The 18,128-nt window shown below is 41.4% G+C and overlaps 1 protein-coding gene across 2 annotated transcripts in view; it reads right to left on the reverse strand.

Annotated features, from left to right (window-relative positions):
- Window positions 1-2,003: 2,003 nt before the first annotated feature.
- LOC106602907 (SPT6 homolog, histone chaperone and transcription elongation factor) overlaps window positions 2,004-18,128 on the reverse strand; it is a 70,151-nt gene continuing 54,026 nt past the window's right edge. For both annotated transcript variants that reach the window (XM_045716870.1, XM_045716869.1), the window contains exons 35-38: window positions 11,341-11,418; window positions 9,514-9,701; window positions 8,987-9,240; window positions 2,004-2,955 (exon numbers count right to left, since the gene is read on the reverse strand). In XM_045716870.1, coding sequence (XP_045572826.1) covers window positions 2,766-2,955; window positions 8,987-9,240; window positions 9,514-9,701; window positions 11,341-11,418 — 710 coding nt within the window. In that variant the 3' untranslated portion in view covers window positions 2,004-2,765. The remainder of the gene's footprint in view (window positions 2,956-8,986; window positions 9,241-9,513; window positions 9,702-11,340; window positions 11,419-18,128) is intronic.

Consider the following 18,128-nt stretch of genomic DNA (forward strand, 5'->3'; position numbering starts at 1 on the left):
CGGTGACGTAGTGTCCCCATGAGTGACAGAACACTGAGCCAATCATGGTGCAACTAGAGAGCATTACCAACCCCTATGCTCCGTATTTTCCGCTGGCTGCCCAACCGCCACAGAAAGCACTGAGCTAGGCTGAAACACCTGCATTTTGGAGCTGCCTTACTCAAGAAAGCAAAAAAAAGAGACCATATTTGTATGCAGCTTTAACTCATTTACAAATTTTTTTTTTTTACATTGTTTGCAAACTGATGTGTGACATATTAATGCCAAAATCACAGACAAAACAGACAACCCCCCCCAAAATGTTTTGGTAAAAATGTGGGGCTCCCCTACCTGCCCTGAATGACAGGTCGCCACTGTACAAACAGAGGCAAATAAATGTGTGTGTGTGTGTTGAACAACACTGTGTGTACATAACATACACACACACACACACACACACACACACACTGGGGGGAGGGACTCCCAGTGTTAATACAAATACTTTATTAAAGGGTTTGAAAAGGTAGAAAAGGTTATCAGCAGTGTAATTAATACCAGAGACAAAATACCTCCTTTCTCTCCTCCCACTGTCAACAACCACAGGCTTACTGATGGTACAGCAACTAATATTGCAAATAAACATGGGACCAGTTTCCCAGCCCTATAGATAAAACCTATACTCCTGGACTAAGCCATTGTTTACCTGTCAGTTTGATTGAGAACTAGTCCTCATTTGCAATTATTAGCCTGAGCATTTATAAATGAGGATTCTCCGTGGAACATGCTTTGATCCCTAGGAGTAATCCTTGTATAACATCGCACATCCACAAATGAAGCCCACAACTGTACAGTATATCAGCGACTCAATCAACTGTATACAGAGCAAATAGTCAACAAAAAACATCCCAGACGGCAATAGATGTGTTTTTGTGTGACACTAGGTAGTGTCACTTATGCAAGGCATACACGAAACAATTGCGCCTCGTTTTTGTCGTCCCAGATCAATGAAGGAGGCCCAGTTGATGGCTATTCCGTTCTCCAGACCCGTCGGATGTCATGATCATTTTAGACGTGCATCTTGTAGTATGAGCAGTGCTACGACGCGATTGGATAATGACTACAGCCAATAGTCCAATGACCAAAACAATGACGGCGAAGATGAAAGCAACAACACGTAGGTTGTCACTAGTTACCACAGCTACAAAGTCAACATTGGCTATGTCTTAAAAACAAATATTTGGGGTCTTAATTTAAGGTTAGGCTTGGTAATAAGGTTAGCAGTGTGGTTAAGGTTAGGTTTAAGTTCTGATTTTAAGAAGATAAATTGTAGACATGCTTCAAAGAGTGGATTTTAAGGGTGCAGGAGTTGGGGGAAGTGGCTAGGGACTATATGAAAACGGGATAGATGTAAACGCCCGAATACCCAAAAGAGGCTTAAATGCTCATATGATGATTTAAAGACAACGATAAGGTATTCGAAGCAATCCGCAGTCTAAAAAAGTTCACAGCAAAACGAAAAGTTCAATTGTAAAACCTAGTCCCTACTCAACAGTCTACCGTCTTGTCAGCTCCTGTCAATCATTACTTCCTTTCGTTTGTGGCGTCGTCATCGGTTACCATGGTTACCATTAGTACTATTTTCATGGTTAGAATACGAAACAAGAACAAAGCCTAGTAGCTCTCTCTCTGGTCTCCCAAAGAGACAGATCAAAAGACATACTAGTAAACCATGTTACATCCACATATCCCTGTGTCTGTCTGTCTGTGTTAAAACAAACCATTCAAGTCTGGGTTGATACAATGAATGCAACAATGACTAACCAGTAGGGTTTGGATGGAAGAGGACAAGGGTAAATCTAAATGTTTCAATCATTCCCATCATCACATTTCCCCAAGGTTTCATTCACCACATATTAGTTGAAATAAGGACAGAGCTCTTAATATTCAATAGACATTTTTTGGGGATCAATACCAGACTCATATGCATAAACATAGGTTTGACAGACAATGTGAACAGTCCAGAGTTAGGGTTCATACTGAAAACAGCATCTTTATTAGTTCCGATGCAGCAATACAAAAACGCAGACAAGCTTCCTGACTGGCTCTGCGAAATGCTAGTTCGGCTGCCTCTCGCCACAACCCACTGATCACCAGGGTGGCAAGGGGCGGGTCTGCACAGCCAAAGGAACGTTACATAACAACCCGCCAACCGATCGGACCCTTTCGTCAGCATCTCCTAATCTTTCTAAAATATTTTCCTTTAAAAATCAAAGCGAAAAAATTAAGTACAGCATACCCTATCGCATGTTATTCAAAGGAAAAGAAAAGGAGAAAGGTTGTCTGACAAACAATTTCTCCATTAGGTCCATGTCCTATAACTCCGTCTGTCAGCGGTTTGTTTCAAGTGTTTGGTGTCAACTCTCTACCTGCCTGACAGTGTTAATATCCTTACTAAATAAAATACTGGATGATGTGGCTGGCAAACAAAAAAAAGACTGGGGAAAGAGTGAGTGATAGACTGAAGAAGAGATGTGCCGGGAGAAAATCATGGCTAGATACACAGTAGCTAGAAACAGATTCCAATGGGACACAAGAAGTGGGTAAGGAGGGTTAGCTAGTGGGCTAGGAGGAGAGGAAGCTAAGGAGGAGAGGAATCTGAAAGGCATGGGTCCATTTTGAGAGGGCAGGCAGGCGTGCGGATGGATGGATGGATGAGTTGATGAGAGCGAGTGGTATCTTCGGAAGGAGTGGGATAAGGGGGGATACAGTGCCCCCCCCAACCCGTTCTATCGGTCCATCTCGTCCAGAAGGGGTGTTGCGTCTCCAGCGATGGACATTGGGGTGCTCTCGATCATGGGGCTGGGGGAAGGCCGTGGGGTCATCCTGGGGGTCTTCTGCTTCTTCCTCTCCGCCTCCTTGTCCTGGAGCCACTGCTCCGCCATCTTGGCCCAGTCCACCGCCGTGCTGCCGCTCGACCTGCAGGGGGAGACAGAGTAGAAGGTGGGGTTAAGTACAGGGCAGCTTGGATGGTTGTAGTGTTTTAGAGGGCTGGGTTAGTTATAAAGCAGCTTGGATGATGTAGTGTTCTATAAGGCTGGGTTAGGTACAGGGCAGATGGTTTACGACGTCAATGTGCAAGTAGTTTTAGAACAGTTTACGACATGGCGTACGAATGTAAAAGGTGGTCCCGGCGATGCGATATAGGAAGATACAAATATAGTGCCGGTAATATGAGTTAGATCTTATGACCTGGTTGAGCTAGAAACAAGCCGGTTTCGCTGTAGTAATGGTGCAACCATGACGCTAATGAATCTGCACAGGCTTGTTTCTCTAGGGCACTTGGAAACAATGGTACAGTGAAGCCTTATCATTAGTACAACTATTATATGCAAGATATTTTTCATAGTCGCACAGCACTCCCCAAAATAAAACTCCTGGTCACACAGCCAAATATTTTTGTCGCACTTTAGAACCCTGGTTACATTTCAGCATGCAAAGTTTGGACCTTCTTGATATCTGGGTGCATGACATGAGTCGGGATATTTTGGTTCTCAGAGAACTAAAATGTCTCGATCCCGCATAAGGATATTGACAGTGCTAATTACAACATCTTCAGGTGTGACAGACCAAACAGGGCTATATATTTGAGATCAACTCGTGGCATCATGTTCTCTAAATATACCTATCCCCAAGTGTTTTTTTTGCTTTTGGTTATAGATGTCATCATAAGCAAAAATGAGCATTTTTCTGTGGTGGGGCTGATTTGCTTGATCCTTTCTTGCTGCAGCTTTCTGCTCCTCTAATTGTGGAATCATTGACACATTTTTAAGCTGACAATTATCTCGGGTGCCATCTGTAGGGTCTGGAAGCATGTGCCCCCTCTCCACAAAGGTGGTGACCGCTCTGACATGAATATTTACTGCCCGATCTCACTCAGATTAGATATTTTCTAGCTTCAAATGTGTCCATCCTTTCTAGCTTCAAATGTGTCCATCGGTCTGGTTTCAGGCCAAGTCACTATATCTGCTGCTTCTTGGTGATAAATGACATAGTAAATTGCATGGACAAAAGGCAGCATTGTGCTGCCCTTTTCATAGACCTGTTGATGGCTTTCGACACTGTTGACCATTCCTTATTAATTCGTAGACTGTCTGAAATTGGCCTGGGTCAGGCTACCTGCAATTGGTTTGAAAACTACCTGACATGCAAGACAATGTGTTTATTCTGATGGTGTTGTCAGATGTCCCCCAAGGGCAGAATTTGGGCCCTGTACTTTTTACTATCTATATAAACAACATTGGTTCATCTGTAAGAAATTGTAGCCTCCAATTGTATGCAGACGATACGGTTGTGTATTCTGTTGCCCCTTTCGTTGACAAGGCTCTTTCAGAACTACAATCTGCCCTTTTTGCCTTGCAGAAAGACTTTGTTGAACCGAAATTGGTACTTAATACATGTAAAACTAAGCATATATTATTTTCCAAAAACACTTAAAAATGTATCTGACGATTTATGAATAAGTACATTGGATGGTGCCCACACTGATTGTGTCCCCGCTTCTAAATATCTGGGTGTCTGGGATGACAAAAAGCCATCTTTCAAAAAGTAAATTGATGAGTTAGTTAACCTGTTAAACTCGAGTGGTTGTTAAATCAAGTACCGGGTCCAGCGACTTTGGGGACACCCCCCCACACAATTCTTTGGTCCAAAAAAGAGAAAGGGACATATCATTTGAAAGCTACCTTCCATGTTTTTTTGGAAATCGAACTCAAATCTTACTGCTGGCAATGTCATACAAAGGCCATAAATCATGTCCTGTGGTCATATTCATAGAGTATGGCAAAATAGGCATGGAAATGGTCATTGTAAAGCAATGCATTTCTTTCTCCATCTACAGTGAGGGAAAAAAGTATTTGATCCCCTGCTGATTTTGTACATTTGCCCACTGACAAAGAAATGATCAGTCTATAATTTTAATGGTAGGTTTATTTGAACAGTGAGAGACAGAATAACAACAAAAATCCAGAAAAACATATGTCAAAAATTGTATAATTTTTTTTTGCATTTCAATGAGGGAAATTAGTATTTGACCCCCTCTCAATCAGAAAGATTTCTGGCTGCTTGGCGATGGTCTTGTAGCCCATTCTAGCCTTGTGTAGGTCTACTATCTTGTCCCTGACATCCTTGGAGAGCTCTTTGGTCTTGGCCATGGTGGAGAGTTTGGAATCTGATTGCTTCTGTGGACAGGTGTCTTTTATACAGGTAACGAGCTGAGATTAGGAACACACTCTTAAAGGCAGTGCTCCTAATCAAAGAGCTCTCCAAGGATGTCAGGGACAAGATTGTAGACCTACACAAGGCTGGAATGGGCTACAAGACCATCGCCAAGCAGCTTGGTGAGAAAGTGACAACAGTTGCTGCGATTATTCGCAAATGGAAGAAACACAAAAGAACTGTCAATCTCTCTCGGTCTGCAAGATCTCACCTCGTGGAGTTGCAATGATTATGAGAACGGTGAGGAATCAGCCCAGAACTACACGGGAGGATCTTGTCAATGTTCTCAAGCCAGCTGGGACCATAGTCACCAAGAAAACAATTGGTAACACACTACGCCGAGATGGACTGAAAACCTGCAGCGCCCGCAAGGTCCCCCTGCTCAAGAAAGCACATATACATGCCCGTCTGAAGTTTGTAAAACATCTGAATGACTCAGAGGACAACTGGGTGAAAGTGTTGTTGTCAGATGAGACCAAAATGGAGCTCTTTGGCATCAACTCAACTCGCCGTGTTTGGAGGAGGAATGCTGCCTATGACCCCAAGAACACCATCAAACATGGAGGTGGAAACATTATGCTTTGGGGGTGTTTTTCTGCTAAAGGGACAGGACAACTTCACCGCATCAAAGGGACGATGGACGGGGCCATGTACCGTCAAATCTTGGGTGAGAACCTCCTCCCTCAGCCAGGGCACTGAAAATGAGTCGTGGATGGGTATTCCAGCATGACAATGACCCAAAACACACAGCCAAGGCAACAAAGGAGTGGCTCAAGAAGAAACACATTAAGGTCCTGGAGTGGCCTAGCCAGTCTCCAGACCTTAATCCCATAGAAAATCTGTGGAGGGAGCTGAAGGTTTGAGTTACCAAACGTCAGCCTCGAAACCTTAATGACTTAAAGATCTGCAAAGAGGAGTGGGACAAAATCCCTCCTGAGATGTGTGCAAACCTGGTGGCCAACTACAAGAAACGTCTGACCTCTGTGATTACCAACAAGGGTTTTACCACCAAGTACTAAGTCATGTTTTGCAGAGGGGTCAAATACTTATTTCCCTCATTAAAATGCAAATCATTTTATAACATTTTTGACATGCGTTTTTCTGGATTTTTTTGTTGTTATTCTGTCTCTCACTGTTCAAATAAACCTACCATTAAAATTATAGACTGATCATTTCTTTGTCAGTGGGCAAATGTACAAAATCATCAGGGGATCAAATACTTTTTTCCCCTCACTGTACATTACCTTGTATGCATCCTCCACATGCACTGTTGATCTAGCTCAGTGTTTCTCAACCCTGGTCCTCGAGTACCCCCAACCAATGTTCCCTCAACAACAAAAAATCCGGCACTGAGCACATTTCAGGTCTGCTAAGCGCAAACTTGAACATAGAGAAAATTCTGTGCAACTTCAGGCGCGCGTTTACTGTGAACACAGACTGTACACGCTTTAAGTTACAGTTCTAACAGTGGCCAAGTAGGCTACTTGATAATAATGTAGGCCTACCAGAGTGGCCTACCATCAAAAACAATGGCGACAAATCCCATAACATTTTAACATGTTAATAGCGGTTCTATCATTCAGGCAGCAAATGTGTGGTGTTCAAATGTAGGCCTACATTCCATGAGAATTTTGAAAATAAACATGTAGGGCTTGACATTAACCTGTTTATCCACTTGTCCTTCAGACAGGGTGACTGAAAATGTATTCAGACCCTTTGCTATGAGATTCAAAATGTTTTCCTTCGACCTACATAAAAAGGTCCCACAGTTGACAGTGTATGTCAGAGCAAAAACCCGGCCCCGAGGTCGAAGGAATAGAGATCCGAAGCAGGATTGCGTGGAGGCACAGATCTAGGGAAGGGTACCAAAACATTTCTGTAGCATTGAAGGTCTCCATGAACACAGTGGCCTCCATCATTCTTAAATGGAAGAAGTTTTGAACCACCAAGACTCTTTCCTAGTGCATTCCACCCATACAAACTGAGAAATCGGGGGAGAAGGGCCATGGTCAGTGAGGTTACCAAGAACCTGATGGTCACTCTGACAGAGCTCCAGAGTTCCTCCTTGGAGATGGGAAAACCTTCCAGAAAGACAACCATCTCTGCAGCACTCCACCAATCAGGCCTTAATGTTAGAGTGGCCAGAAGGAAGCCACTCCTCAGTAAAAGGCACATGACAACCCGCTTGGAGTTTGCCAAAAAGGCACAAAGGACTGGTCTGATGAAAACCAAGATTGAACTCTTGTCATGTCTGGAGGAAACCTGGCACCATCCCTACGGTGAAGCATGGTGGTGGCAGCATCATGCTGTGGGGATGTTTTTCAGCAGCAGGGACTGGGAGACTAGTCGGGATTGAGGGAAAGATAAAGAGCAAAGTACAGAGAGATCCTTGATGAAAACCTGCTCCAAAGGTTCACCTTCCAACAGGACAACGACCCTAAGTCCACAGCCAAGACAACGCGGGAGTGTCAGTGAAGAGAAGTTGAGAGGATCAGCAAAGAAGAATCGTAGAGAAACTCCCCAAAAGCAGGCGTGCCAAGCTTGTAGAGTCATACCAAAGACGACTCGAGGCTGTAATCGCTGCCAAAGGTGCTTCAACAAAGTACTGAGTAAAGGGTCTGAATACTTATGTAAATGTCATCAGTTTTTTATTATTTATAAATTTGCCAAAATATCAAAAACAGTTTTTGCTTTGTCATTATGGGGTATTATGTGTAGATTGATGAGGGGAAAAACAATTCAATCCATTTTAGAATAAGGCTGTAAAGTAACAAAATATGGAAAAAGTCAAGGGGTCTGAAGATCACATGCCGTTTCCACTGTATGTACATTAATGGATAGGTAGAGACTTCAGTTCTCTCATATGTATATCATTTATCTAAGACAGAAAATGAAGGCATGGCACGTTGCACAAGACCTGCGCTTTTGAAATTCCTATGGGAATTGTTTAGAACGCCACCATATTTTATGTCACCAAATCTCTTATTCCCCAACATGGGGACAATTGTGGGGACCCTCTTGCACAAACTTCTGCCATACCTTACTTCATTGTTAACCCAGAGAAGTCCGAGTTACCAGACCCAGTCTCAGACAAACAAGCGTCTGCTAAATGAATAAAATATAAAAATAATGGCTAACTCTAGAGATCCTTTTGGTTTCCACTGAGTTGGGTAGATCTTTGTTTATTTTTATTTTTTTACACCTTACTTGTGGAATGATCTCCAGAACTCTCTAAAGTTGGATGTTTTGGTGCTGCTAGGGCAGATCATAATGGCCTTTTTACTGAGGAATGTTTGTTTTTCATGATTGTGTTTTGTAAGTTATTTTCTTAATTGCATGTTTTTAGTCCGTTGGAAATGTAAAATTGCATGATTCTGTACATGCAGGGCTCCCTTTGGCCTTGGTCTCAATGAGAAACGTTTAAATAAAGATAAACAAGAGGGGTAAAAAGTATTATAGAGGGCTGGGTTAAGTACAGGGCAGTCTGGATGTTGTAGGCTTTCCAGTTTTGATGTTGTAGTCTTTTAGAGGGCTAGGTTAGGTACACGGCAGCTTCGACGGTGCAGTGCTATCCGTGCTATCTAGCTCTCTATCAAGAGAATGGGGTGCAAAACTCCAAACCTTGAGGCTGGGGGCACATCATTTGGAATTTGGCTTAGAACACAATTTAAACTCCATCTTATACACACATGACCACACATCCAACTAAACCACACTCCCTATCTCTACTTACTTAGGCTGCTGCGGCGTGCGTCCTCTGGAAGAGGTGGAGGAGGAAGGTGTGTTGGACGAGTGTCCATGGTGACTGTTGCTGCTGCTGTGGCCCTGGTGGGCGTGCCCTTGGCTGCTCTGTGTGTGTCCGTGGGAGGACAAGGGGGTGGAGGAGGGGTACTGGGGCGTACCCATGGTCTGCTGGCTGGGGGTGGTGTACGAGTAGCTGGGGGTCATCATGGGCGTCGCCATCGGCTGCTGGGGTGTTGCAAATACCTGCAAATGAATCAATCGGTAAATCAGTCAGTCCATCAATCAACTGATATGTGGCAAACATCACTATTTCGGTTTTCATCTCTCCAATGTGATTACGGTCCATGTTTGATGATCTTTCTGCGACAACAAGCTTCTTTAGTGTCACTCAGGTGGCTGCTACACACTGGCAGTGGATGAGGCGAGGTACTTTAATTATACCCTAATATAATACAAAGCTATTGGATCATTAGGAAAATGTTTAGTGCTATAAACCCAAAACAAAAAAGAACTCACGTGATAGGCTGAGGAGTTGCCTCCCCCATCCCCGCTGCTGCCCCCAGTGTAACCATATTGGCTGGAGCCCCACTGGGCGGGCGTGGTGTTGGCATTCTGGCCCTGGCCCTGCCCTGTCACCGCGGCAATGGCACTGAACATCTGAGAGGTCATGTTCCGCGGGAGAGCGTTGACAGCTCGCGTCAGGTCTGAAAGACAGAGAGAGACCGAGAGAGAGAGAGAGAAAGAAAGAGAGAGATATGTAGGGGGAGGGCAGGAAGGAGGGATGGAGAGAGAGAGAGAACAGCCAGAAATACTGTAACTCTATAGTAGAGGTCGACCGATTATTGGAGGACCAAAAAAGAACGGATACCGATAGATATATATGTAATAATGACAATATTACAACAATAGTGAATGAACAATGAACACTTATTTTAACTTACTATAATACATCAATAAAATCTATTTAGTCTCAAATAAATAATGAAATATGTTAAATTTGGTTTAAATAATGCAAAAACAAAGTGTTGGAGAAGAAAGTAAAAGTGCAATATGTGCCATGTAAAAAAGCTAATGTTTAAGTTCCTTGCTCAGAACATGAGAACATATGAAAGCTGGTGGTTCCTTTTAGCATGAGTCTTCAATATTCCCAGGTAAGACGTTTTAGGTTGTAGTTATTATAGGACTAATTCTCTCTATACCATTTGTATTTCATATAACTTTGACTATTGGATGTTCTAATAGGTACTTTAGTATTGCCAGCTTAATCTCGGGAGTTGATAGGCTTGAAGTCATAAACAGCGGAATGCTTGAAGCATTGAGAAAAGCTGCTGGTAAAGTGCTGTTTGAATGAATGCTTACGAGCCTGCTGCTGCCTACCACCGCTCAGTCAGACTGCTCTATCAAATCATAGACTTAATTATAATATAATAACACACAGAAATACGAGCCTTAGGTCATTAATATGGTCAAATCTGTAAACTACCATTTCGAAAACAAAACGTTTATTCTTTCAGTGAAATACGGAACCGTTCCATATTTTATCTAACGGGTGGCATCCATAAGTCTAAATATTGCTGTTAGATTGCACAACCTTCAATGTTATGTCATAATTACGTACAATTCTGGCAAATTAGTTTGTAACGAGCCAGGCGGCCCAAACGGCTGCATATACCCTGAATCTGTTGCATAGAATGCAAGAGAAGTGACACAATTTCCCTGGTTAAAAGAAATTCATGTTAGCAGGCAATATTAACTAAATATGCAGGTTTAAAAATATATACTTGTGTATTGATTTTAAGAAAGGCGTTGATGTTTATGGTTAGGTACACATTGGTGCAACGACAGTGCTTTTTTCGCGAATGCGCTTGTTAAATCACCCGTTTGGCGAAGTAGCCCATGATTCAATGATAAATTAACAGGTACCGCATCGATTATATGCAACGCAGGACAAGCTAGATAAACTAGTAATATCATCAACCATGTGTAGTTAACTAGTGATTATGTTAAGATTGATTGTTTTTATAAGATACGTTTAATGCTAGCTAGCACCTTACCTTGGCTCCTTGCTGCACTCGCATAACAGGTAGTCAGCCTGCCACACAGTCTCCTCATGGAGTGCAATGTAATCGGCCATGATCGGTGTCCAAAAATGCCGATTGTTATGAAAACGTGAAAATTGGCCCTAATTAAATCGGCCATTCTGATTAATCGGTCGACCTCTACTCTATAGGTTATCTTTGTTTGGATAGAACACCAAAAAAAATTTAGACGTTCAAATTCCACATTTCTGGTGTGTGTGTGTGTGTGTGTGTGTGTGTGTGTGTGTGTGTGTGTGTGACTGACCTGCGATGTTGATGTTAGCTGGTGTAGCGTTGACAGAGGCAGGTGTCCGTGTTCGACTACTACTGCTGGGGGTGATGCCTGAAGACAAAAATACAACCAATAAAATCAAAAAGAGCACAAGTAGAGATGGGCGTTTGAAATAATGACACTATTCGAATAGTATCATGAAATGATTCGAAATACGTGTGTTTTTAACCTGTGCCTAGCCTGTGCGAGGTAGAGACGCTGCAGCGGGAGAGGGGCGGTGTATGTGAGAGCGCCCTGCATCGGGTCGGATACCCACTATGCCACACTGTTGACCCTCAAATGAAAATATTCTTTCAACCTGCGGGTCGGCTCACAATTCAGAACAATTATATTGCGGGTCTGAAAAGTTTTAAAATCAAATTTTTTTTACAAACCCAGGAGCTTGTTTTGATGCGAATTCCAGACATACATCTACCAGCCACGCAAGCAGTGGATCAAGGAACTGTCCATTTTGTATGTGGCGCTGAAACTTGTTCCCCCCCCCCAAGTGTACTTTTCCTGTCTAGCATAGCTCACGCAAAAATGTCTAACATAGGCCTAACTGTAGAAATAAAAATAAATGTTATGAAATACACCATCGTGGAAACAAGGTGAAATCCCTGTTTGGTTTGGAAGGATTTCAGAGTCATTGTGGACAAGGACAACAACCCAGTAGATTGATACACAGTCAGCTTAAAGTGCAAACAGGTATTTGTTTATGATAGGCTAATTCGGTTTACTATCAGTTAATAATTACATTAATTCAGAATTTCGTTCATTTAGACCATACACAGGCCATGTCAAGTTTGAGTAGCCTACTAAATTAATACATTTTGCCACCTATATTCGATTCTGGGAATTATTTAAGATTCAATTCAACTAGTTGATCATCTAAACAATATTGAATGTAAAGGTATTGTTTTAAGTCATGTCGGCTATAGGCTTTCATTAGGTAAGAAGACTAATCAGAAGGCCCTTTTTTCAGAGCGACTTGAGTTGTCAATGTGCAGCATCTCATTGTAAAAATTGAGTTGTAAAGTGTGTTGTCGCAGGAAGCAATTATTATTATTATTTTTAATTTAACCTTTATTTAACTAGGCAAGTCAGTTAAGAACAAATTCTTATTACAATGACGGCCAACTGGGGAACAGTGGGTTAACTGCCTTGTTCAGGGGCAGAACGACATATTTTTACCATGTCAACTCAGGGATTCGATCCTGCAACCTTTTGGTTACTGGCCCAACGCTCTAACCACTAGCCTACCTGCCGCCCTATTTGTGGATACTATCATATCCACAAATGTTTGGTTTATTTCTACAGGATCCATTGATAATTGTCCTTGTAAATCATGAATTGCATTAATGGCTCTGTCTGCATTTAACTTAATGTGCCAGGCCAGCAATTTACCAGGTTTTTCACCTTGATCATAGACTGTTTCAGCCTCGGTAAGCTGTTTGCAGCCTTTGAGCTGGAAAGTTCTTCATACTGAGCTTTTAATAATTCCTTGTTTACTTCTGAGTTATCCAAAAAAGCTTCCCTATCCATTTCTCTGATTTTGCTGTCCAACTCTCTCATTTCCAGATTTAATTGATTTGAAACTGGTAAAATGTATCATTTGCCTCTTAATACAGCTCCGGAAAAAATTAAAAAGACCACTGCAAAATTATCAGTTTCTCTTGTTTTACTATTTTTGGTATGTGTTTGGGTAAAATTACCATTTTTGTTTTATTCTATAAATTCCAAATAAAAATATTGTCATTTAGAGCATTTATTTGCAGAAAATGACAACTGGTCAAGATAACAAAAAAGATGCAGTGTTGCCAGACCTCGAATAATGCAACGAAAATAAGTTCATATTCATTTTTAAACAACACAATACTAATGTTTTAACTTAGGAAGAGTTCAGAAATCGATATTTGGTGGAATAACCCTGATTTTCAAATCACAGCTTTCATGTGTCTTGGCATGCTCTCCACCAGTCTTTCACATTGATATTGGGTGACTTTATGCCACTCCTGGCGCAAAAATTCAAGCAGCTTTGTTGATTGGCTTGTGACCATCCATCTTCCTCTTGATCACATTCCAGAGGTTTTCAATGGGGTTCAGGTCTGGACATTTTAGTTTTATTCTATAAACTATGCTTTGAAATCCTCCCATATGGTACTCGCTGACATTTGGTCAGTTTTCAATGGAAAATAAACATCTATACGCACTCAAACGTAATGTAAAAAGTCTGGGTCCTGTAACCATCTGGGATGCAAACGCCATCTAGAGGATCCTTTTACTAGTTCTGTATCCCTATAGAATAATGACACAGGGGAATGGTCACTCAGAACAATACTATCATATCAACTTCCTGCTACATTGGGAAGCAATAAGCAAGAAACTAAAAAGTAGTCTATACGAGAATATGATTTAAATGTCAACAAGTAACATGAAAACTCCCTTTCACTCGAGTTCTGAGTCCTCCAAGGTTCACATAGATTTAAGTCCTTAGTGAAATGCTGTAATTTCTTTCCACTCTGCAAGTGGAAAGCGTTTAAACCAGAGAAGTGATTGAGATGAGGATCAAGAGCATAATTAAAATCCCCTGCCATTAGGACTTTACCAGGAAATACATTATCAAAGAATTTGGGATTATCATCATTAGGACCATAAACATTAACCAGATTAATACACTAATTCAAAAGAGTTCCCTGTATCAAAACGCATCTACCAGATGTATCAGTTACAATATTATCCACGTGAAATGGAACAGTTTTGTGAATTAAAACCAAAACACCACGAGAATGAGAGGAGAAACGGGATGCTATTACTTGCCCTTTCCATCTCCTGCGTACTTCTTGTAGGAACACAATATATTAATGAAGTTGTTTAAGCCTAGTAATAACCTGTTTAAGCTTGGATAGTTTACAAACTCCAGTTTTACATTTAAAGTCATTTAACAAAAGACGTGAACACGGAATAAGCAATAGCATAAAGGCATATCTAAAATGTGTTTAGTAACCACAAGGACCGCATGACTATTTTGCGGTGAGGAAAATACAGTTGAAGTCGGAAGTTTACATACACTTAGGTTAGAGTCATTAAAACTTGTTTTTCAACCACTCCACTAATTTCTTGTTAACAAACTATAGTGTTGGCAAGTTGGTTAGGACATCTACTTTGTGCATGACATGTAATTTTTCCAACAATTGTTTACAGACAGATTATTTCACTTATAATTCACTGTATCACAATTCCAGTTAGTCAGAAGCTTACATAAACTAAGTTGACTGTGCCTTTAAACAGCTTGGAAAATTCCAGAAAATGATGTCTTGGCTTTAGAAGCTTCTGATAGGCTAATTGACATCCTTTGACATAATTTGAGTCAACTGGAGGTGTACCCACGGATGTACTTCAAGGCCTACCTTCAAACTCAGTGCCTCTTTGCTTGACATCATGGGAAAATCAAAAGAAATCAGCCAAGACCTCAGAATATTTATTTTAGACCTCCACAAGTCTGGTTCATCCTTGGGAGCAATTTCCAAACGCCTGAAGGTACCACGTTCATCTGTACAAACAATAGTACGCAAGTATAAACACCATGGGACCACGCAGCCGTCATACCGTTCAGGAAGGAGAAGCGTTCCGTCTCTTAGAGATGAACGTACTTTGGTGAGAAAAGTGCAAATCAATCCCAGAACAGTAAAGGACCTTGTGAAGATGCTGGAGGAAACAGGTAAAAAGTATCTATATCCACAGTAAAACGAGTCCTATATCGACATAACCTGAAAGGCCGCTCAGCAAGGAAGAAGCCACTGCTCCAAAACCGCCATAAAAAAGCCAGACTATAGTTTGCAACTGCACATGGGGACCAAGATCGTACTTTTTGGAGAAATGTCCTCTGGTCTGATGAAACAAAAATAGAACTGTTTGGCCATGATGACCATCGTTATGTTTGGAGGAAAGAGGGGGAGGCTTGCAAGCCGAAGAACACCATCCCAACCGTGAAGCACGGGGGTGGCAGCATCATGTTGTGGGGGTGCGTTGCTGCAGGAGAGACTGGTGTACTTCACAAAATAGATGGCATCATGAGGGAGGAAAATTATGTGGATATATTGAAGCAACACACAGCAAGACATCCAGTCAGGAAGTTAAAGCTTGGTCGCAAATCGGTCTTCCAAATGGACAATGACCCCAAGCATACTTCCAAAGTTGTGGCAAAATGGCTTAAGGACAACAAAGTCAAGGTATTGGAGTGGCCATTACAAGGCCCTGACCTCAATCATATAGAACATTTGTTGGCAGAACTGAAAAAGTGTGTGCGAGCAAGGAGGCCTACAAACCTGACTCAGTTACACCAGCTCTGTCAGGAGGAATGGGTCAAAACTCACCCAACTTATTGTGGGAAGCTTGTGTAAGCCTACCTGAAACGTTTGACCCAAGTTAAATAATTTAAAAGGCAATGCTACCAAATACTAATTGAGTATATGTAAACTGCTGACCCACTGGGAATGTGATGAAAGAAATAAAAGCTGAAATAAATCTCTCTATCCTATTATTCTGACATTTTACCTTCTTAAAATAAAGTGTTGATCCTGACCTAAACAGGGAATTTTTACTAGGATTAAATGTCAGGAATTTTGAAAAACTGAGTTTAAATGTATTTGGCAAAGGTGTATGTAAACTTGACTTCAACTGTATGTAAAGATATGTTGGAACGAACAAACATACATCTACCCTAAGAGTAAAACACTGCACCCCATTCCCTTGTCTCCCTAACCGAGAAACCCAACACTTCCTCTCCCACTTCCCCCTAATCGTAGAGTGTGGCCTGGTGGAGGACTGATCCATTAAAGGGAGCAGTCTAACCTAAGCGACGCTAAACAAAACAAAGAGTAACCATGCCTTCTCTCAGCAATTACTACTCACGAACAAAACAAAAAGGCATATCTTGCAAGATGTTATGTGAAATATCACAACAAAAGGCATATCTAGCAAGAAGATATGTTGATTCACAAAATAGGGACTGCTGCTAGTAGCTACAGTGCCTTGCAAAAGTATTTATCCCCCTCTGTGTTTTTCCTATTTTGTTGCATTACAACCTGTAATTTAAATAGAATTTTATTTGGATTTCATGTAATGGACATACACAAAATATTCCAATTTCGTGAAGTGAAAAAAATTACTTGTTTCAATAAATAAAAAAATATAAAAAAACTGAAAAGTGGTGCGTGCATATGTATTCACCCCCTTTGCTATGAAGCCCCTAAATAAGATCTGGTGCAACCAATTACCTTCAGAAGTCACATAATTAGTTAAATAAAGTCCACCTGTTTATCTGTCCATAGGACCACTTTAAGCCATACACTCCACAGAACTGGGCTGTATGGAAGAGTGGCCAGAAAAAAGCCATTGCTTAAAGAGAAAAAATAAGCAAACACGTTTGGTGTTTGCCAAAAGGCATGTGGGAGACTCCACAAACATTTGGAAGAAGGTACTCTGGTCAGATGAGACTAAAATTGAGCTTTTTGGCCATCAAGGAAAACGCAATGTTTGGCGCAAACCCAACACCTCTCATCATCCCGAGAATGCCACACCCACAGCGAAGCATGGTGGTGGCAGCATCATGCTGTGGGGATGCTTTTCATCGACAGGGACTGGGAAACCGGTCAGAATTGAAGGAATGATGGATGGTGCGAAATACAGGGAAATTCTTGAGGGAAACCTGTTTCCGTCTTCCAGAAATTTGAGACCGGGACGGAGGTTCACCTTCCAGCATGCCATTGACCCTAAGCATACTGCTAAAGCAACACTTGAGTGGTTTAAAACCTCTTGGTGCTATGGGGGCAGTATTGAGAATTTTGAAAAAAATATGTGCCCATTTTTAACTGCCTCCTACACCAACTCAGAAGCTAGAATATGCATATTATTGTTCAGGTTTGGATAGAAAACACTGAATTTTCTAAAACTGTTTGAATGGTGTCTAAGTATAACAGAACTCATATGGCAGTCAAAACCCTGAGACAAATTCTGACAGGAAGTGGATACCTGATGTGTTGAATTACCTTTAAGCCTATTCCATTGAAACACACAGGGGCTTATTAATTTTTGAGCACTTCCTATGGCTTCCACTAGATGTCACCAGTCTTTAGAAAGTGTTTTGAGTCTTATACTGTGAGAACTGAACGAACAAGAGCCTTGGAACGGTGGTGGCCGATTAGGCTCTGGCGCGCGAGTTCATGTTTGGTACTCTCGTTCCAAAACGTTTTAAAAGAGAATGCAAACGTCCGCCTTGAATATTATTCATGTTCTGGTTAAAAAAGGCACTAATGATTTATGCTATACAACATTTGAACGAACGTAAATATTTTTTTCCCCCTCGTTCATGACGAGAAGTCCGGCTGGCATAGATCACGGGCTAACAACACAGAGCTTTTTGGACATAAATTATGAGCTTCTTCGAACAAAACTACATTTGTTATGGACCTGGGATTCCTGGAAGTGACATCTGATGAAGAGAATCAAAGGTAATGGATTATTTACATAGTATTTTCGATTTTAGATCTCTCCAACATGGCGGTTAGTCTGTATCGCAAAGCGTATTTTTCTGGGCGCAGTGCTCAGATTATTGCAAAGTGTGATTTCCCAGTAAGGTTATTTTTAAATCTGGCAATCCGGTTGCGTTCAAGAGATGTAAATGTATAATTCTTTCAATGACAATGTAATATTTTACCAATGTTTTCGAATAGTAATTATTTCATTTGTTGTGCTGCTTGACTAGCGGTTATTGGAGGGAA

This window comes from Salmo salar, chromosome ssa04, assembly GCF_905237065.1.
Source record: "Salmo salar chromosome ssa04, Ssal_v3.1, whole genome shotgun sequence".
Taxonomy (NCBI): Eukaryota; Metazoa; Chordata; class Actinopteri; order Salmoniformes; family Salmonidae; genus Salmo; species Salmo salar.